The following is a 21,892-nucleotide window of genomic DNA, read 5'->3' as shown; positions in this document are numbered from 1 at the left end:
TCATACTTGCAGTTTTCAGATGTCAATCAAAATGACTTAAAAATGAATTAGAATTACAGCACTGTGAACAAAAAATCAGTCTTTTACACACTGAATAATCTTCAATTGAAATAATAACTCAGTATAAACGTGCTTTGCTCTCTGTAGTAGCTCCCTATTGTGACTGCTCCATGGATGAGGTCCAGCAGCATCAGATATTCAGCTGATTTTGCTCTCAATAGCTTCCCATTTTTTCTTGTTAACATTTATAGATTCCTGATGTCCTGACACATTTCTCAAGCTGTGGAACATGGATCTGTTCCTTTGAGTTCAGCAGAAGTTAGGTATTTTGAGAACAGTGGTACTATTTGGATAAAACATCACCTGCAGTCAGCTATTACACTGCCTTGCAGCAAAAGATGTGTTATCTTAAAATATTAGTGTCGTTAATGGCCTTGCAAAGAATCAATCTAAAATAAGTCCCGCTGTACTCATCTAATCAATCTAGTGAAAGTGCACACTTCAGTTAATTCTACTGAAGCTGGAACTTGCAATCTAAGCTGCAGACTACCAAGCTGATGTGTTCCTCAGCATACCCACAGATAATCATTGTCATAGTCCCCTAAAACCATTCACTCACAGTCTGCAAGACGAGGTTTTTTTTCTAGGTAGTCTTTCGCTCTTTGAAAATTTTATAAGGCTTGCTAGTGATGGCTCAGATTGCAACACTGCTCCAGAGCAATGCTAGATTTAGATGACTCACACCCACAACAATAAAAAGTTCTAGTGTAATTCAAGACAGCTGACTACAGACTTGAATCATACATTAATACTCAGATGTATTTTTTCATTTTAATGCTTCAAAGTTAAAATTGGGTTGCAAGTACTGCCCTGCATAGAGCAACATTCTGGCAGGGGCCATCACAACTCTGGCATGGACTTTGCATGCCTGATGCCAAGAAGAAATAAGGGAATGTCAGGGCAAGATGAGAAGAAAATAATTCAGTGAAGAAGGAGGCAGTATTTTAAGATAACGAATCCTGTTTCTCTGCTAGTTGTTGGTCTCAGTCTGTTACAACTTTTCTCAAATGCCTTATCTAAATTAAGTTTCCTATCTTCTTTTGATTCTATAATGTTTTTGCAATCTTGTCATATTAGTTTCTGTCTGAATTTTCTCTGTCAGTGATTCAGACTTCTGAAAAATCTTTGTTTTAAAACAAGAATTTTTATGATGGAATTCCTCATTTCTTCAAATCCTTTTAGTTCTGTCACTGTATTCTATTGCGGTGTCCTAGTGTTACATGAGGACTACTGATCATTAGAAGTGGCCCAGACTATACTATAAACTTTAATACCTTGAAGAATATACCATGGGATGGGCTTTCCATGTGTTATTTCAACAATTCTGTTCCACGTACTTTGGACTTGCTGTTCAGCTTGACTGTGGGCCTGTGCTGTTAAGAGTGCAGGAGGGAGTTCATGGCAGCATGGCTAATAGTGAAGGAGGAGTGACTCTTTGACCCTTCCTAAGGAGATTAATTGTTACTGATTTGTTGTGAATACTTGTTTTTAAAAAAATAAGCTAAGATCTTTCACAGAGGCAACCTGGAAATTTGCCAGTGGTGACAACTTTTAGTCACCTCACGCAAAGGCAGTTTCTCCTGTGACTATGAAAAAATCTTGTTTGATTGTTCTGCAGTATATTGGTGACTTCTATTCAGATAATGTGTAAGCAGTTAGTCCATGTATATGCATATTAGAAGACTCCTTTTTTTCCCCTCAAATCATGGTCAGCCTGTGGAATTCACCAAAAGAGATATTAAATCTTGCTAAAAATGTCACAGATATTCAGAAGTGGATTAGGCATATACGAAAATAAACAAAAAGCCCAAACAAAAAACCCAGAAGCGCTAGAAATTTGGAAACATCTACTCATCAAACAAGTTGTGGAAGCAGTTTCCCAAGCAGGTTATTCCAGAATTGTTGTTTGGAAGATCTCTGTGTCTTTGGCACAAGCATTTAACTTTGGCCAGTTTTAGGATGAGGATACTGGCCTGTGTGGACCACTGGTCTGATTAGACATGGTGATTTCTGATGTCCTTGCCAAATAAGCACATGGACGGCTGCAAACCACATAAATGTGAGGAATGTATTCAAGGTGGGCAGAGCTTTGCCTCAGCATTTTACCCTGAGCTAAGCCAAGTGTTGCTAGGTAAAAGCTATGGAGTTTGTCCCCTGCAATATATCTGTTCCTCAGATGATGCCCTTTTATTTAATGTGTGATGCTCACATTTAATGCTTTGAGAAAGAAAAGAGAAATTCTTTCCAAACTAACCTAAACTAAGTTAGACAGTGTTGCTGTGTTTACTATTTTCAGGTAATTATTACAATCAAGGAGAGATTCGTAAGAAAGAACTGGAACAAAGTTGTTTTCTTCTGGGGATTCCTGCTTCTGATGTAAGAGTCATAGATCACAGGTAACCAGTTTTCATTTGAAATAGCGGGTGAAGCTCACTTTGAAGTTCGGTGAAAACTTACTATATCATTCTAAAAAGTCCTGAGGTATCTTAAAAAAGGCCATATTAGATATTTTTGTTAACTCTCAACATGTCTAATTAATGCAGGAGACAATTCGAGTGTATAATGGGGATCATAATCCCTAGGTTATGCTGTGTTGTTACAGCATTTGGAATAATGATAACCATTCTTGTTGGGGTCCGTCACACTGCTTTTGGGCAGCATGATCACATTTTGTTACGCTTGTTGCAGTGTTATACAGACAATTACAAATTCACTGAATATCCTGTGGCAGGTTTGTCTGTAGGCTGGTCTTTACCAGGGTTAGTGTGGAATTCTATTTATAATCTGGTTTAGTCTTGGCTAAAGACAGAAGTGCATTGCAGTTCATAATAACATGACTGTAAGATTCTTTCAAATTAAGCCATACAAGATTTCTGTTTTTTCTGAGGTGAGATGTTGTTTTCTTTAGTTGTGTGCAGATACAAAGACAGGTGATAAGGCTCACGCTTTTTTGTTTTGGGGTTAATTCAGGAACTCTTCCGGGAAGCTGATTTAAATCTTTGAATCAGTGAAACTCAGAACTAGCATTGTAAAGGCCTCTTAAATTGCCTAATCACTGTCTAACTAGGGTTGATAGGAGCTGAAGTAGCTACCGATTGCTAGGAAACATTGTACAAGTGGTTGTTTCAGTTGTAAACAACTGTCTTACATCCCATAAAGAATATTTTTTTTATGAAGAAGTAACTTTAATAGCAACATTATTGATTTAAAGCCACACCAGCTGGAAAAGTCAGAGTTGAAAAAAATCTGGCTTCGGGCAGGCCCTTTTCCCATGAACATATTTTCCCTTGAGCTAAGGCAACAGAAACCACAGTCCAGAATATGAATCTTCTTGAGTTCTTTGCTTTTTTTAGCTTTAGGTTTCTCTCCAAGTTTTCAGCTCACTTACAAAAACAGCATAGGAGTTGTTTTTCCTTTGGAATGAAAAGAGATGTTTCCGTTCACTTTTCTTGAACTGGTTTTGGATAACTTCACGTTTTGTAGTACAATTATATGACAATGCCCAAAACATTTTGGGGAGGAATAAAGAAAAAAGCTGCTAAGCTTTGCTAAGCATAAAGTCTGCTCAGTGAAGCAGAAGACTACTGGCCTTTCATCCTCTAACGCAATGTGAAGTTGGTTAGCATGCGATTCAGGTTTCCCAGTACTGCTCAGTCATCCCGCAGCGTGCACAGTCCAGAGGACTGCTTTTTGCAAGTAATACTTTGGTTTGCTGTGTAGGAAGGTGAGGACCATTTCAGAGAAATACATTGTCTCATGCTGCTTTATCACTTTCACTACTAGTATCGCACATACTTATGTGAGTAATGACTGGTATATGGTTTCCCCTGTGAATGCAATGCCTGAAAAGACAGATCCATCCCATTGCCCAGAGCTTCTGTACTGGAATGTACACTGTCGTTCTGAGAAACGGGTTTAGATTTGAAGTCTTTATCTCTGAGGTTCGATTGCTATGAGATAACCATCAAATCGTCTGACTTGGTTGTGCATTTAGGGAGTAAACTGAAGTTCTTGCTGAATTTTGCTCAGAGCTTGTTTACACAGTGAAGTGTGTTTACGGTGCACTATTTACTCTGCAGTAACTCACCGTGTGGATGCTCTTTATGCAAAACCTGTGTGGATCAGGTGTTAGCAAAGTGCTAGAGGGTCAGGAATAAATTCTAGATGACACTGCATTTTTAGAGTAGCTGATTTTTAGTGTTTCCCAGCAGTTTAGACAAAGCACTGGTACTCAGGGTTCTTACCTACTCAGAGTTCCTGGATTCCTTAAGGTCAGTAGCTTACCTATGCCTCTGTTATGACTCCTGTAATTTACAGATTATACAAAAATATTTGCCAGTATGGCATGATGTGGAAGTTGATAAATTAATATGTTATCTATTGCTAGATTTCCATGTAAAATCATATCTACAGAATACTATTCAGGAGGCTATTTCTCTTTAGCATTTTGTCTTCCATAGGCAGTGTTTAAGAGCAGAGCCCTTTGGATTTTTTTGTTCCTTTCCTAACTCCTCAGAAGATCATTTTCTATCAATGTAAAGAACTAGCACATTGCTGAAGGACTGCAGCTGGCATGCAGCCCACCTAACATTTCTTATACAAACACTGGATGCTTTACATTATCCAAGCTACATACTTGTATTTTGGTAAGGAAAGCCCAAAGGATTGCTAGGTCTGGATCTGCTCCAACCATTGTAGTGTGGAGCTGAGTCATGCTGCTTCCTCTTTCTTTGCATGATTTACAAGTGAGTGAGTATAATTTTCAAGATGTATAAGGGGAAATATATCTGAAAAGCAAGGTGATTGACTTGCTCTGTAATCTCACTTGGCCAGGCAGGTATAAAATCAACATGACATTTTGAATTGCATGTGAACTTGTAAAGAGAAAGCTTCGGTCAGTCAGCCTATGATGAAATCTGTGTTAAAGACCAAGCCTTATTAAGCAGTCCCTTGCCTTAACAATGACTCTCAAGTATAGCCAGGATTCCTAGGACAGCAGTAGTTCAGTCTATCAGTCTCTATCAGACAACTGCTTTGCACTGATTCTTCGGCAGGTGTTTGATGTTGTCAGTGTATTTGTTACCTCCGTTAAAGACAACTCAAATCTTCTGTCACAAATATGGTCCCAAACTGTACCCACATTTCAGCCCTAGAGATTTGAGATCCACAAGAACTTCCTGCAGAAAAGAGGGCATGTCCAGGCATGGATCATGCAGCACCCAGGTACTGTGGGTGATCAGATGGGCATGCAGGCAGCCCGTTCCAGACTATTTTAGATTGGAGCACTGGACTCCTCCTACTTGTAAATAGTACAGGCCAGGCACCAGATTTGCAGAGGTGTTCCCTGAGCTGACATGTAATCATCATAGCTCCAACTGAACGGCTGCTTTTAAGGGAGAAGAGTTTTACAGTCCACTTTGGTTACTATTCCCACACTAGGCTTAATACTTGGAGCAGCCCAGCTCAGAACTAGGACTTGTATTGCTCAAAATTAATTTCTGTACTGTTGCTGGGTGAGGGAGGAGTAGCAAGAGAGTGAGGTCTGAAATTTATGTAAGATAAAAGAAGTCACTTCATTGATTGTATAAATGGTAATGTAAAGTCTGTGCTTTTGGTACATTTTTATTATCTTATGTGCTGCAACAACGGACTTCTTGGAGCTGTAAAAATGAGAGATTATCAGTTTTACTGTGCCATGATACCAGCTTAATTTTCACAAGACTGGTATAGTTCTACAGAACTGCAGCGCAGGTAGAATGAGTGTAGCTAAACTATGAGTGGTATAGATACCTCTAATGCAAACGCAGACTAACTCAACTGAAAAATCTGCTACAATGATACATCTAAACTAGTAGATAAATCAGATACTGGACATTTTTTTGGTGGTAGAAGGGTCTAATTTATAAAGCATTTGGCTGCACTGCAAACAAAAACAGACATCCATTTTCACCAAAAGCTCTGTTGTTCTTCAGGCATGTGTTAGACTCTGCTGCCAGATTTAGCTTAAATTGCTCTGGTAATGTATGGGCAAATGATCCACTTGAAGGACATGAGTACTTGCTGAGCAGGGCAGAACTCCATCTTGAGAAGAACAAATCTGAGTAACTGATTTGCACTTGAGATGTGTGACAAAGACAAGGTTCAGTTTAGCAAGAGGAGAGCTTGTAAACAAGTAAAAAGTGAGTCCTGCATTACCATAAAACACTGAGATGTTTTCCCTTCTCTTTAGACTGTGCAGAAAAGAATGCTTCATTAACAATGTGAAGACAAAAAATGTTCACGTAAGAACTGCTCCAGGTGCTGTTTTTGATGTGTCACTGCTCAATGTTTTCTTGGTTGTTGCTTTGTCTGGTCTTGAGAACACAGTGAGATGAAGGGGCCCTGGTCTCCAAACCCAGTTATCAGGTCACAAGTCATTGCCATGGTTTTGGACTTGTAAATGTACTTTGTTGGAAATTACAGCTGAAAAAGCTGTCTATAAGTAATTAATCGGAAGACACGCTCCTGAACTAGAAAGCTCTCTCTCATGGTATATGAAAAACCAGGAGTTAGTATCTAATTGATGCAATATTAAGAGTTAGTTAAATTCCCATTAACATTGGGCACATCTGCCAATGCTCTGGCTACTAGTCTGTAACGTTACACGTAAACAGGAGATGTTTTCTAAGTTGTTTTCAGTTCCTGAAGAGAGGAAGCGAAAAGGAATTCCAATTTTTTTTTTTTTTTTCTAGTATCTGTTTTGAGTTCATGGAAAGATAAATATCAGGCATTTTACTGCAGCTTCTGAAGGTTTTGTGCACGGTTGTGCTGGACAGAAAGTAAAACCGACTATTTGCATCTTAAATATGACAAAATATTTGGCCCAAGTTTGCACTGCAAAGAAAATAATAGTCAAGATTTGTGTAAACTAGAAAATTTTCCATTCACGGTACAAAGGCTTACTGCTAATAATGTTACATCTGTTTCCAAGTTTCCATGGAAATTGCACTCCACTCGCTTTTTTATTATTATTTCACTTAAGTCCAGAAGGGCTTTGATTAGACAATGCACAGGAGGGAGGACATCTGCCCGTGCAGAATCACAGGTTATCTAAAAGGGGTTTTTTATGAGGCTGCAGAGAGGCTCAAATTTTTTTTTTTTTTTTAATTTTTTAAATTTAATTTAATAATTCTGTGCTGTTTTGCTTTTTTTTTTTTTCCCCCTACAAGGTAAATAGGCTTTATTGTACTTCCTCATGTTTAACTTCTAACGAACTTCCTTCCACAAGTTCCCCGTGTCAGAGAAGTGAGTCTGTAAGGTCATGGGAAAAATAGATCCTTAAATAAATAGCGTGTGCGTCTGATTGTGATGATCAGAAAGATATAAAAACACTCAGATCATTCAGAGAACGAAATATGTAACTGGAAATTTGAACCTTTTTATTAGAATTTAGAAACATTTATACAGACAGTTAAGATGTATATCCCATTGATCCAGTTCAGCTTTACTGTCCTTAGATGGTTCACTGATGGCTTTATTGATTTGAACACAGGGTGCTGGGTGCATGAAAGCTTAAGATGTAACAAGCTATATAGTGAGAATATGTACTGCAATTAGGAAAGCTTGCCTGAAAACCGAGGGGCACCAGGAGAAGTGCAGAGATAAAATCCTGGCCTCAGTCAGGTCTGCTGGCAAAGCTGTCAGTGATTTCATACCAGTTTCTGACTCACTCATTTGCAGACCTGTGCCATCTTGCTGAATGGGATTTTTAAAAAATATATTTATCTTACTTACCTTTCTGAGGAGAAACATGTGGTATTATTCCTTGATGTTTCTTCTTTCCCTGGTTCCATATTTCATATTTTGAGATCACTATTTAATAGTTTTAATTCTGCTGAAATAATTGTGGTAATTAGTTACATTTTGCCTTCCTAAGTTCCTCGTGGTATTATAGTTTGACATTTTGTTTTATTGCTAACTCTAAAGAGCAGATCTATGTGCTGATTAAAACTGGTGCCATGCTTTATTCTAGAAGAGCTGCATGTTTCAGTAGTGAGTGATGGGATTCTCTTCATCTTACTTATCCCAGCAACACCATAAAGGTCTTTATTTTTTTCAAACTTTTCTTTAATTAAGAATAGCATCTGTGCAACCAGAAGATCTTGGATGTAAATTGATCACACATTCAGTGTGTATTACAGGGAAATCAACCTACATCTTCTGAATCAGTCAAACATACTCATAATTACCCTGAATACTAACATGTTTTACCATTACAAAGAAGCATGAAGCCTTTGTCAGTCAGATGGGTATCTTGATGTTTATGTAATCACTGTAACCAAATTTCACTTCTGTTTAGTATAATTCCTGAAATCTAAATTGTTTTCTTTCTGAGAAGACAATAGAATATTTGGCCACCTATTCTTATTTACATTTCTAAATAAACAGATAATTTTTCCAAAATGCTTACCACATGGCAGCTCATGCTGATATTTTAGGACATCAGAACACTTTATAAAAAGGATTATATCAAAGTCTGCCTTCTGGCTTCTGCTTTTGTAAGTGTTGCTCTATGCAATAATTTAAGAGGAAATTCTTCTGGGGATTGAGATGTCTCTCTGCCCTCCAGGAAAGCTGCTTTCTGAAACAAAGGCTTGTATTGCAGTAAGTTAGGTTGAGCTATTTTGTTCTAAGTTAGATATTTTCTCAATAAGGAAATCTGCCCTTTTTTTCCCTGGGGTTTCTGTGAACCAGGTCCTTTCTCAGCTTTCTAGCATAATTAACTTCCTTGCTGTACAAAAAGGAGGAAGGGTCTGAGGTGAAAGGGAAAATGAACTTTTCAGTCCTAAAGGGGCATGTCCCCCAGATTACCTCTGTAGTGCAATGAGCAATGGTCCTTTTCAAAACATTTGAGGATTCTCCAGATGTCAACAGAGACCTGTCAAACCATGTCAGCAAAGTCTCATCAGGGTTTGATTAAGAGCAAGTGTCTGGCCAGAGAAGCCAAGGGCTCTGAATAAATGCAGGGGAAAGCGAAGGAGTACTGCTCAAGGACAAAATGCCTTTATGGAAATCAAATCAAAGTACTAACCATTGAGATTTATATTTTTAATGCTCAAGATTATTTTAGCAGAATAAAACCCATGAAATACTGATCTCAAAACATGAAAGATGAGAATAGGGATCCCAGTCATCCCCCGAAGCTGATGCAAGTTTGATTCAACTTTAAAAACATCAGCACTGGAAAGCTGATAGTAAGAAAAGAAATAAGGCTGTGCCGGGAGTCTGGGAAAACTGTCTGGGGCTGAAGACAGGGAAATACACTAGAACAGGGACATCCACTAGAAGTCATATTTACTTTGTTCTTTCTTAGTTCGTGTCTTCAGAAACACATTTTACTATTCTTTCATTAATGGCTTTTAAAAGTCTTCCACATGTGTTAAAAGACAGGCACCTCTGGAGCAAAGAAAGCCTCAGTGGCCCATCCTGAATTTGGGGATGGTTCCATGTCCCAGCTCTGCCATCTCCCAGAAACACAAACAGATATGCTGACTGGAGCGATTCTGTAACTACACCACTAGTGTCCAAACAGAACGAAGTGTCTTTGGGTTTGCTGGTTTCCCGTATAAAATTCAGGGTTTGATATTAAAATATTTTGAGTGGACTTTCTTCATGATGCTAGTAGGCTGTAGAAAGGTACAGTCATTAGATTAAAGCTATTTTCAAGTTATACACAATAGTCCCCTTTTAAACATGGCAAACTGTAACAACCTACTCATTTTGCCAGTTACACAGTGGAACAATACAGTGTGTTTTGCCAACAGACACCCTGAGGAACTAATGGAGAACGACTTTGCCCCCGGAAGGTTCTCTGCTTTGATAGCCCAGCAACATCTCTGTTAGTCACTCATTTTAACCTGCAGCTGTAAAGGTTGTTTAACCTTGCTGTTAATTATAGGCAGACTGAGGTCTTCTATCAGAGAAGAGAAAATGGTCAACTCTTTTCCTTAAAGAATAACAGTTCTATCAGATAGTCCCAGTAAGTTAATCAAAGAGGAGGAACAAACAGAAAAAAATCTAGCAGGGATTCAGTTTAAACTTTTGAATCTCTGCATTCCTCCCAGCTTACTCAGGGAAAATATATTCCTATTTCTACTGGGAACACTCTTAAAAGCTTTCTCACAATAATGGATTGGGCGTTAACGCCTTGTTCACAAGAACTGTGTGGTTTCTTTGTGTGTTCTCATAATCTTATTTTAATTGTAGCTACAGTACAAAATGTTGAGTACCTCAGTTAAAATAAAGTTGCAGATCTGAGGCTATGACATGGTTTAGAAACATCATCCGACTGCATCTGCAATGGACTTGCATTTTCTGCCTGTCAGGTAATTACTGAGGAAGGGGATTTGAAGCCTCTTGGTCAAATTCCCCTTTGGGATTCAGTCTAGAGAAGTGCAGTTACATCAATTCCTGTTTTTCCTGAAGGTCAGGATCCTAGCTATACTAAGTAGCTCCTGCAGGTAGTGTGTACCTGTACTCACACTTTACTTGGATGTAATTGCAGTAATTTACTCCAGGTTGTCTCAGTCACTGGGAGACAAGAAGTTTTAGTGTCCAGGGGCCTCATGACATTAAAACCAGTTGTTGGTTTATTCCAGTTCCCTTCATCTAACTGCTGGTTCAGACAGTCACCAGAAAATTTATGGAATAATCAATATCTGAACCTTGGGAGCAAGGCCTTTTTTAGGTTCATTACAGACAGAATGTTTCCAATTACAAGAGACAGTGTCAAAGGCTGTCAGCCCACTTTAAATGCAACGATACGCTCTCTTGCTGAATGGCAGGAGTGTAATCCTCAATTCTGAACTTTATTTTCAAAATTCCCACTGAAGTCAGAAGGCATCTCCTATGCTGGCAGCTAGTAAGAGAACATAGGAAACAGTGCATATAGTGCCTAAGAAGGATGAGTGGGAAGTGCCCCCTTCTATGGCAGATTCAAAGGGCTGAGTTGATGAGGGTGACCCTGGTGCCTTTGGGACAGGAGCATGGGGAGAAGGAAATTCCTAAGAATTTCACCTCCCGCTAATTGCAGAGCATTCAGTGGGGACCTTTCTGGCTGTTTTATAGAAGAAGACAGTGTAAGGATAGAAAAAAAAAAAAGCTTTGTGGACATTACTTTTGAGTAATAAAAGGAGCTTAGTTACTTTCAGGTTGATCAAAGTATTTTATTTTTTATAGAAATAACAGTGTTTGGACTGCAGACACTGTGAAAACTCAGTAGAATTTTTGTGAGGATGTAGACTTACGCATTCTTTGTACAACATACGTTTTGGGCCTGCATCAACGCAGTTCTTCCACATAGCTGGTAGAACTGGAGCTGTAGAATCTTGGATGTCTGTCTTTCCTTCCTCAGAGCCACCTTCTGGTTCCATCAAAATCAATGGGGGTTGGCCTTTGACTTCAGTAGGACCAGTCACTGGAGTCACCAGTCACTTCAGTAGAACTGAAATAGTCAACAAGAGAAGACAAAGTCTTGTTTAAAAAAATGTTGGTATGGAGAAAGTTGGAAAAGCATCTGTACAATGGATGTTGTGTAAAATGTGTTTTCTCTTAATGACCTTCCAGTTCAGATTGGCTCTGTTTACATACAAATCAAAAGCTGGTTTGTCTAACTGCCAGCACAGCAAAACTAAGTCTGAGATCTGAATATCCAGCTGTGTCTTTTGCCTCTGACATCCTCCCAGTAATAAAAGTTGAGTGGCTGGGATTTGGCTAGAATTGCAGATGATGTGTGAGCCAGAATTGAATTCAGCCTGCTCTTCCTCTGCAAGACAATAGAAGTTAAAACTTGTTTGTGTCAATAAAATAAGCATATACAACTCATAACCCCTCGGGGACCAGATATGATGAATAAGATGTTCTTTTTCCATCATCACATTTCTAACCCTGACCAGTGTTAGTAATAAGTCTGTGGGAACTCAGCCTTTTGTCTTCCTCATTTCAAAGCTGGAGCAGAAGCTTTTACGGAGTTTACCTGTGAAGATGCAGCATCCAGAGAACAGACATAGTTATAACAACCTTTGCAGTGCTATCTAATCCAGGTTCTTCATTCTTCACTTTCAAACTCCCTGATGGGTACAGCTATGTGAAATGCTGCCTTTGCTCTGTAAGCCAGTGCTCTTGTACAGCTCCTCTGCAGATTGACGAAGTGACAGGGACAGTAACTTCTTCACAGGTGAAATGGTACTGTAGCGTACCTGTTAGTTATCACTTTCCTCCTTCAGTCTTTTCTCCAATGGTATGTTAGTAAACTAGGCTGCTTTGTGTAGCAGAGGGTCTCAAACTTTGCCATACAGGGATTTCTATTTGGTAGGTTGTCAGGAACTTGGGTGCTGCACCTTGTGAGACAGATGCCAGTGGAGCATGTGGTGATGGAGAGGTTTCAGGTCCTGGGGTACTGTCTGGATGTAGGCAAAGCTATCTCAGTTCATAAGGGAGCAATGCGTGCTGGAACTGTAATTATTGCAGGGTCGTCTTTTTTGTAACAGTGGTGAAAGCTCTGGCTGCAGTACAGAGCTCCGTTAGCAATTTCACTTGCAGATTATACTTTGACCACCTCATTGTAAAAGACTGCTTGTAAAGCTATATAGCAATTAGGCAGAGCATTATCTCCACTCTTTCCATCAGTAAAACCCTGTTTGACAGATGATTGAAAGCTCGTTCAGTTGACAGTGTCAGTGTGAGCCAGCAAAGATGTTCTCAGCAGTCTAGAATCTGAGGCTCCCCAGATGCTTTGAGCTGACTGCAGTGGGGTGCTGCTCTGCAGCAGCATGAGCCAGGGCCACCTTTTGAAGCGTCCTACATCAAGAGAATTCCCATTTGTATTTTCTTGGCTGAGTTTGTTGTGACATGCCCTGTTATTTTTGCCTTCTGTGTCCATTCTGAAGTTCCCCCAGGCATCCCTTCAAATGAAACATTGCATCACTGAGGAAGTGAAGCCATTAAAAGTGAATGCTTTCGCCAAACACTTGGAACAAATACAATCAGCTCTCATCTACCAGAAATGGTCTTGCAAGTTGACATTGCAAAATTTGGGAAGAACAATAGTCCTTTCTTGAGCCGTTTGATGCAGTTTTTCAAAAAGCTGAGCTGTGCTGGGGGTTTTTTTGTCACATCATGAATGAAGGTTTTATATTTGCATAGAGCAAATGTGGAAGGATTACCAAGCAAAGTGGTTAGAGCACAGAGCTTCACACTTCAAAATCTTTTTGAAGGCAGAGAAATTTTAAGTTCTCTGCTAAGGTCTCTGACCTTCTCTGTGTTTTACTTTCATCCTCTAATAATCCTGACTTTTTGCAGAGATGTACTGATGGACCAGTTATTGTTTACATACTATCGTCATGGTGTGAAATGCTGTATAAGTTTTAAGGATGATTATTAGAGTTTTCCTTGCTAGTCAAAGGGTTAATTTCTTTCTCCAAAGAAGGAGATCTGATTTAGGTTTGGCACAGGAGGAGGGAAGACAGAGGATTTTGTTCTGCAGGAAACTAGGTCAGCAGGTTTTTATTATCGTGCTCGCAGCCCAATGTGGTTTGCATTTAGGAATGAACTTGGTTGACATTGTGTATGGTTGATTTCCTCTTCCCAGAAAGCAGGCCTCAGACATCACTCCATACATTATGGCTTTCCCAAATTGAATGCAAGAGAATATTTAGCCGAAGCAACCCAGGCAGTTGTGAGTTTGTTAGATACGTTTTTAGAGCTGTCTGTGGAGAGTGCCTCAGGAACACAGAATGAAGTCCAAGATATTTTGGAGAGGAGAAACAATAGGGCTGGAATCTTTTCAGTCCCTGAAGTGCATCAGAATCATAGACATCTTCATTGTTTTTACACCCCTTCTACTGATGATTGTTCTTATAGCCTGTAGCATTGTTTGTTTTTTGTTTGAATGTGGTCAGATTCTGATCTTGGTCCTGCCAAAGTAAATTTGGAGTAATTCCCTTGCTTTCTCTGAAGCTTTCTCTGAAGCCATGTGTGGCTGAGATCACAGTGTGGTCCTGCAGAAAACCTTTAGATGGGGAATTTTCCATTATAACTTTTGGACCATCATGACTGATGAAAGATTTGAATAATCCAGAATATTTTTCACATCTTCCAGCTTTCTTGACCATATACTCCGGAGTGTATTCTTTGCCTGTGCAACTGAAAATAGAGGTCTGCGTTCTTTACCTCTGCCTATGGAAGACCAAGTTGTGGCATACATCACTCATGTTGGAGAATTCAGGCTGCCTTTCTTTACAGATTATTTTGACTTCACTGAATAATGAAAATCCAAGTACTTATAACTTTAAAAAAATCTACTTTGTTTTGGTCATAGGGATCGGGTAAGGGTGATGGAGCTTAGAAAGGCTATTGGTAGCGTCTAAGAAAATTTCAGAGTAATAGGATTTAAGGCTGACCGTCTATTTCCAGTTTGATATTCTTGTTGTTTTACAGACTTTAATGTGAGTTAATGGCTTTTCAGCATAATAAAACCATCTAATTTTGTCCTGTTCTAGTCTTTATTCAGTTCTGGCATCAAGAAACCCAGACATTTTTGCAAACCAAGTTTGGCTTTTAAAGCTGAACAAGGAAAATACAGGCAATATTGAGAGGGACAGACAGCGGTAGGTTGCCAGCAGTTCCTGGAAATAATGGAGTTTCACAACCATTCCCTGCAGATTGGACATTTAGGGAGGAGAAATATCCTTGTGGCTTACATGGACAGAGTAATGAAAATGCATACTCTGTTGAGAAAGTTTGTTATGGTAAAAATTCAAATGCCATTCTTGGGTTTAAACCAAAGAGCAGCATATCAAATGCCTTAAAATGATGACAGCATAGAAATAATACAGGTCAGAAAATTGCATACAGTCTCTCCTCAACTTGCTTTTAATATTGTGTTAGGCTGTACATTTTGGTTGTCCAATGCCTTTGAATCTTTAAACAGTTTCAGCTGCAATAAATGTGCTCATATAATCATCTTTTGAAATATGAACATGTTAAACAGGGATGAAGAAAGTTGGTATTTCTATAATACCCTTGTGCTCTTACACTGTTGGCGTGTGTGACTGAGAGCCAAGAAAATGACAGCACGTCAGAATGAGAGGCACAGAGAGGACTTATAGCAGGCAGACACGTACACACAATAAACATCCGAGCTGAGGCAGCATTTTGAAAATTGTCTTCTACATAATGAAACAGAAGGGGTTGTAGGAGAATCTCCATAGTCTCATTCAGCAATGACAAATCATTTCATTCAAATTCTAGCGACTCAGAAAATGTCACTGTATTGCTGGAAGACTTGGGTTGTATTCCTTGCTCCCTAAATTGAACTAAATTGAATTAAACTCTTAGCTCAAGAAATGAGAGATGGAAAAGACTATCTCTCCTGTAGTCTCTCTCCAAGATGTATCTTGTATTTCTTGAGGCTGTCAGCCATATGAAGCTTTTGGGATGTGAGACATAGCATAAGTAAGTTCGGTCATTCTTGTTGTGAATAAAAACGATAAAATCCCACATTTCTATAAAGGCTTTTTCTTCCCCAAAAGAGTTCAGAAAACATCACAAATCATTAGCATATCGGAGCTGTCACTGAAAATACAGTAGCTTCTGGTATGAAACAGCAACTGTTAACAGCTCTCAGCAATGCTGTGTGTATGAAAAATGTCTGCTGCCGTATATTTGGGCTCTTTCAAAAGAATGAACTCAAGAGTTTCTAGACTGAAAATGAGGTTGGTAATGCAGAAGATCAGTGCATGTCAGCGAATAAACAGATGCTTGCAGAAGACTCTGGGATAAGCAGATGCCGAGTAATGCTGGTGTATGAAATAAGCCATTTGTGCCCATTTGGGAGCTCTGCTGCGTAAAGGATGCAGCCTGCAATTTAAGTAGGTTATGATGTTCTCCCCTATGGCTGGGGTTAGAGGCCAGTCCAGTTAACTGCAGAGTAGTCTCTTTGTGGAACAAACATGAAGGCACTAAACTAAAATTGTCTTTCAGAGAGCAGTGGCTTCCTATGGGTGCGTTCCTTTTTTGTTTTTAAATGTAACCCTATCTTTACCAATTAAAGTAGCTATTTAATGGTTAGAATATGATCTCCGAGCTATGAGCACAAACCCTGTTTATCCCTCTTGTGGGATAAAAGATATTTAGTCTTGCTTTATTTGTAGTTATTATTCCGTCTTAGTGTTTTAACCAGTAATTAACCCTATCCTTTGATAGCTGTTTACAGCTGGGAACAGACTGACAGGAATGGTGCTGTTTGTTCTGCAGTAAGGAGGGAGTGGTGCCAGGTAGCTATCCTGTATCTGCTTCCTAAATTCAGGTAGCCATCTCCTGGGGCAATCCCTGTACCAGGAGAGAGGAAACAGCAATCTTCCTTAACATGGCTGCTCACTTTTCTGAGAATGGGATTGGTTGGTTGATTAATTTTATTGACAACTTATTGCAGACAAAAGGTGCTGGACTGAAAGTACTGGTAAATGGTAGACATAGGTCCCACGCAGTATTACTCACAACGGAGTAACTACACACCAGTGCATGTTGGTACACTTCGTTGTTGCTTCAAATTGATTGCTTGTATCTTCAAGAAGATTATTGTCCAATATGATACAGCTTTTGGCCTTTTTCCTTGGATGCCAGTAAGAAGATTAATTAGAAAAGGGCTAAAAATATATTCATATTTAAGGGAGATATCTTTTCTTCTGTGCTGCCTTGTCTCTTATTCCTTCCCAATCCTTTATGCATTATGCTCAAAGAGGTACTGTGGAGCAGAGTTAAGACCCTCATGCAGCTTCTGTTATGTTTAGTGCCCTGTGTATCTACAAGGAGGTGAAGAAAGGCTTTTTGTCTCCATCTTCATGTATCCTTATTCCAGGAGAACGGATGTGCTGTTGCAAGAGCAATCTGGAGCAGTGTTCTGCCAGCACAGGATGTTTGATATATAACACGTTCAATATCCCCTCCTACAGTGGCTCATTCTATTGACACTCGCAGTATCCTTCCACAAACCCTTGCTGGAGCCCTCACACAGCTCACAAGTGATCTCTGGCTCCACAGCAGCTATAATACCGGAGTCATCTCCAGCCAACCTTGGCAGTTGGACTTTCCCAGTGACCTGTATTAACCAGAAGTGTTTTGGGAGGTTTCCCAGTTCCACCATTCTGCTTTTGGTGTTTACAGCTACAGTAACTAACTCCTGACATTTATGCCCAGTTTGTGCTCTGATTGCTGCAGCTTGGTGCCTGTTTACACATGGGGCCTTCTGATAAGGCAGGCATTTGACCTTTCTATTCTTAACCCATTAACATTTAGAAGAGCTGCTCTCCTCACTTCTAGAGGCAGTGTTCCTCGCCCTCCCCCCAATATCCCCATTCCAGCCAGATAAGATTACGGCTGGGTTATATATTGATCTAAAAGCAGAGTGCCAAATGCAGCCCGCACGAGTTCAAGGGCGAATACCGAATCCATATGAGTGAGTTCACAGGCTTCGGTTCAGTAGTGGAAAGGTAACGACCGATGGCTCTTTTTGCCCTCTCAGCAGAACCTCAGGGCACACACAAGGGCATCACTTCTTTATTGTACCTGTAAAACGAACATCATGGCTGCAGTAGGTACCAGTCCAATTTGCTGATGCTGCATCTTTGTGCTGTTTCCTCTTTTTCATCTGCACTTAAACAGATTAAGGGGTTGAAGTGATTATTATACACTCGTTTGCTTGAGGCAGTGTGTTCAGTAACCTGAATGTGGACATGAGAGCCAAGATTGCTTTGTTTAAAGCCAAGCCTGTCTCAAAGAATACTGCACCATGTCACTTGAACACATCTCTTAACCTGTGCATCCAGTTTTTGAAAGTGGGAACCTATTTGCAACCTCGTGAATTATAAAGAGCAACAACTATTATGGGAAAGTGGCTATATAGACAAATGTACATAGCCATTTATAGTCAAAGTCATTCATTCTTTGCCAAAAATGAGTCCTTGAAGTATTCACAGGTGTATGAAGTGACACTAAGAAGCTCTAAGAGAGCAATTTCAGATAACCAGTTAAACATCAGCTTCCAGTGCCATAGCTATCACACAGAATGGGAATGGGACTATGTGAGCAAGGGAATAATGTTGTTGCCTCTTCACGTATTGTTTCACAGTCTCTTGTTCCACTTCAGTATCTTGGTATAAAATCTACATTTCCAAAAGGATATTTGACATTTAGAAAATACTTCAGAAACAGTCACTGGAATGATGAAAGATGTGGAAAACAAACCTAATAATGGATAAGATGCTTGAGCTTTTTGCTTTATCCATGAGATGACTTGATAATGATACAGGAGAATGAACATGGGGAAGAGATTTGTTGGATGAGGTCTGTTGAGCTGTTACGTAGCATTTCGTATGAGAATAATGACCACAGTCAGGGGTCCCTCCTGGCTTTAAAAATCTATGACAATGATAATAACTACAGTCAATGGTAAGAATTAATTAGCTGGCAAGCCTGATTTCCCACTGCAAAACCAAAAGCCACTGGAGCAGGATGGATCAAAAATTATTGCGATTATTAATATTTTATTATGTTAAATGGTTTAAAATAAAACATTATGATTTAATGTGCATTTATGACCATTTCCACTAAGAACTAAGCTTCAGATAGTCTAATAAGATAACTTACATGAAATTAGAGGCAGGCATATGCTTTTTCCTGCCAAAGTTTAAGAGAAAGTAAAACCACTGAATTGATGGCGGTCTCTGACTAAGCACTAGACTTTTTTAGATTGAATGACTCCATTTTAGTTGTTATATCATACCTAATTTAGAAACTAGGTAATACAGAGCTGGGCAGCTCATTCAAAACTGAAGGAGGAAAGTTTCTTTCATCTTGTGGTCTGTGAATAAAAATAGATGTGAAAGTCTGTTCTGCTAATTTTTTAGATGCCTGAAGAGCATGTGTGATCCAAAACCAAGTGCTTTATCTCCTTAACTCAGTTATTATTGTCTTTGTTTACTGGATCTGTTAGTTTTTTAATACTATGTTTTGGTAAGCTTTCCATATATTTCTAGAAATTCTAATGTGATTGTTAGAAAACAATTATAAAATACCTTTGTAATGACTTGGAGCTCCAGCTTCCATCTCAACTCAAAATTGCACAAAGTATGAATAAAAATTCATTTAGTGGGGGAAAATACATGACTTCGTGCTTGTTAATACAATAAACTGTAAAAATTAAATTCTATGCTTAGCTGTAGAGTTGTTTTAGAAATAATTCAATCACTTATTTAAAATGGGTGGGTTGAAATCAACCTGTCCTGCACTGCAGGCAGGGGTAGGCAGGAATTTTGCTGTTCATGTACGGCTGGATTGATCCCAGCATTTGTGAATATCCTTGTAAGAGAAGAGCAGCCCATCATCACCAGGGATCATTGCTGTGTTGGGCCCTTACCACGACGTGGTTTGAGTTTGCCTGTGAGGCAGTCACTGTAGTAGTGTCAGAAACAATCACTGGCCGTTTGAGCAGCCTAATTGAGAGAGACAAGGCATAGGAACAGAAATGCTCCCTGCCAATGCTTTTAGAGATCCTGATTTACATGGCTGGTTTTCTTTTTGATTCTGTTTATGGCTTTTTTTTTTTTTCCCTCTCAAATGTTCCATGAAGTAAATTTTTTATCAGTGAGTCAGAGCAAAATAAAATTCCAGATTTTTGTGATAAGATATTAAATGTCTGGGCAAGCCTTATCTTAAAATGTATTTTTGGCTTACCCAATGTACTGTACATGCTGAGATGTGAGTGTGTGAGCCTCTAGTTAGGATTAAAATACCGAAAGCATGGATATAGGAAGCAATAAAGTGTTACATAGGAGAAGATGCATAATTTTTGTGACTGTTTAAAGAAAGCCCAGATGTGGGAGTAGTTATCTACTGAAGCAATCATTTTCTAAGCCACAGATGACCAGAAAACTAATTAAAAAGGAAAAAAAAAATTAGATAAGTAAACCTGAAGAACTTAATGTTTAAACAATGTAGCCCAGACTAGTTTGGCCTTAAAATGATCTCCTTTAACAGTAATTTATTTGAGAATGTTTAACCCTCAGGATTTAAATTCAGGAGATAGTCTTGCTCGGTGGTTACAAATGCTGGGAGACAGGATTGCTGCAGTTTGCTTCTGCTGCAGACTGTGTCAGGAGAGATAAGTCCCTAAGCAGAGCTCCATAAGGAACAGAATTTTTTCCAGGATTTCCTGTCCTCTCCATGTCACATTATCCCCATACAACTATGTACATATTGTCTATTATACCTGAAAGGGAGGACAAGGTGGCTTCTGTGTCATGTGTTTAGAGAAGACTTGGAGATCTTTCAATGAAAGATTTGATGATATGGCACCTTTTTATTAAAGCATTCTCTAGTCATCTCTTATTCAGCAGAGACAGCAAGAAATTCTGAAAGGCTTGTTCTCCCTGAGATGAGAAGGAGGGGTATGTGGATTGCTGTGGAGGGATACTGCCACGCAGGGATAACTCCTGAGAGTCCCCAGAGCAGTACTGCTGCTCTAGCATCGCCCTGTGCCCGGATAAATCAGCCCTGCCTCTCAGCTGGATGGATGAGGGTGCAAGCCGCTCTGTGCTGATGCAGCAAGATTGCTTTTCTTGCAAGAGCTAATTATGCCATTAGTGTGCAGAGCTCTGCACCTCCCTTCTTTGTGAGCTTTTTCTGTGTGGTCTTGTGTGTCTAAAGCAAGACAGGCTCAGAAGATGTTAATTTAGATATACTTCTGCTAGCAACAGGTGACAAGAGAAATTAAATACTTAAGAATACTTAGACTTGCAAAACAGCACCAGGGTCAAGGTACTTTCTAACAGCTCAATAGAGACTCCTTTAATAATACCTTACAGACTTCCCTGGCTGCCTGGCCTATTTACAGAGCCTTGTTCTTACCCCTAATCCATTTCAGAAGTGTTTCCATTTTGATTCAGGGATTGCCCAGCAGGACGTTTGTCTTAGCACACAGGGACAGCTGTGTTGACAGTATCTACTGCCTCAGGGCGTTATAGGCTCTCTGTAATCAGATGAGACCTGTACATGCTTCAGTGCCTTAGCAGTGAACTGAAACAACCTTTGTCTGTTTGGGAGGATGAAGGAAGTGACCATGTTTAGAAGTTTGGCAGTCATTTGGTGAGATCCTCTAAAGGATATATGTAAACTGCAAAACCAAATGGAGGTCTAGGAGTCTGTTTTACTGTAGCAGTTCATCAGGCAGCATGAAAAAAGGATTGTCTGGTGTTGGAGAAATACATACAAGAAAAGCAGATGATTTGAAGTTAACTTGCAAATAGATGTTGAGTAATATTTATATGATTACTATCCCCTATCCTCTAGACCCCTATCCAGCGTTATGGTTTTACAGCTGTACATAATTTATTTTCTGAAATGTTTCTTTTTTGTCCTTTGTGGTGTGTGACAGAGGTAAACATGCAGTTTTTTCTATTTGAGAAATCCTGGGAGTTACTGGTAACAATAGCATATATAAGTTCGACAGAAATGGGATTTTTAAACTGCTAGCATACCATTTAAAATGCAGTTTGCATAGCAATAGCAATGACCAAATCCCTGTTGAATAATAGCCAAGAGTATCCATCGGTGTGTTTTATTTATGCCATGTGACAGTGCAGTTAACTCAAGTCTGTATTGATTCTATTTATTTCATTTTAGAAAACATCTCCATGGAGCATTCTGTGTAATTACTGTAAGGACAAGGAGCAGCATTTAGGACTGACAGCCACACGTATAAATACAAATCTTTTGCAAAACATTCAGTCATACTGCT

General features: G+C 39.3%; 1 protein-coding gene across 1 annotated transcript in view; it reads left to right on the top strand.

The window, feature by feature from the left end:
- Positions 1–21,892, top strand: part of PIGL (phosphatidylinositol glycan anchor biosynthesis class L) — a 61,870-nt gene that overhangs the window by 2,638 nt on the left and 37,340 nt on the right. The window contains exon 2 of the mRNA XM_074922517.1: positions 2,357–2,456. Coding sequence (XP_074778618.1) covers positions 2,357–2,456 — 100 coding nt within the window. The remainder of the gene's footprint in view (positions 1–2,356; positions 2,457–21,892) is intronic.

This window comes from Athene noctua, chromosome 19 (genome assembly GCF_965140245.1).
Source record: "Athene noctua chromosome 19, bAthNoc1.hap1.1, whole genome shotgun sequence".
Classification (NCBI taxonomy): Eukaryota; Metazoa; Chordata; class Aves; order Strigiformes; family Strigidae; genus Athene; species Athene noctua.
Note: the sequence above shows the minus strand (reverse complement) of the source record. Positions and strands in the feature narration are given on the sequence as shown.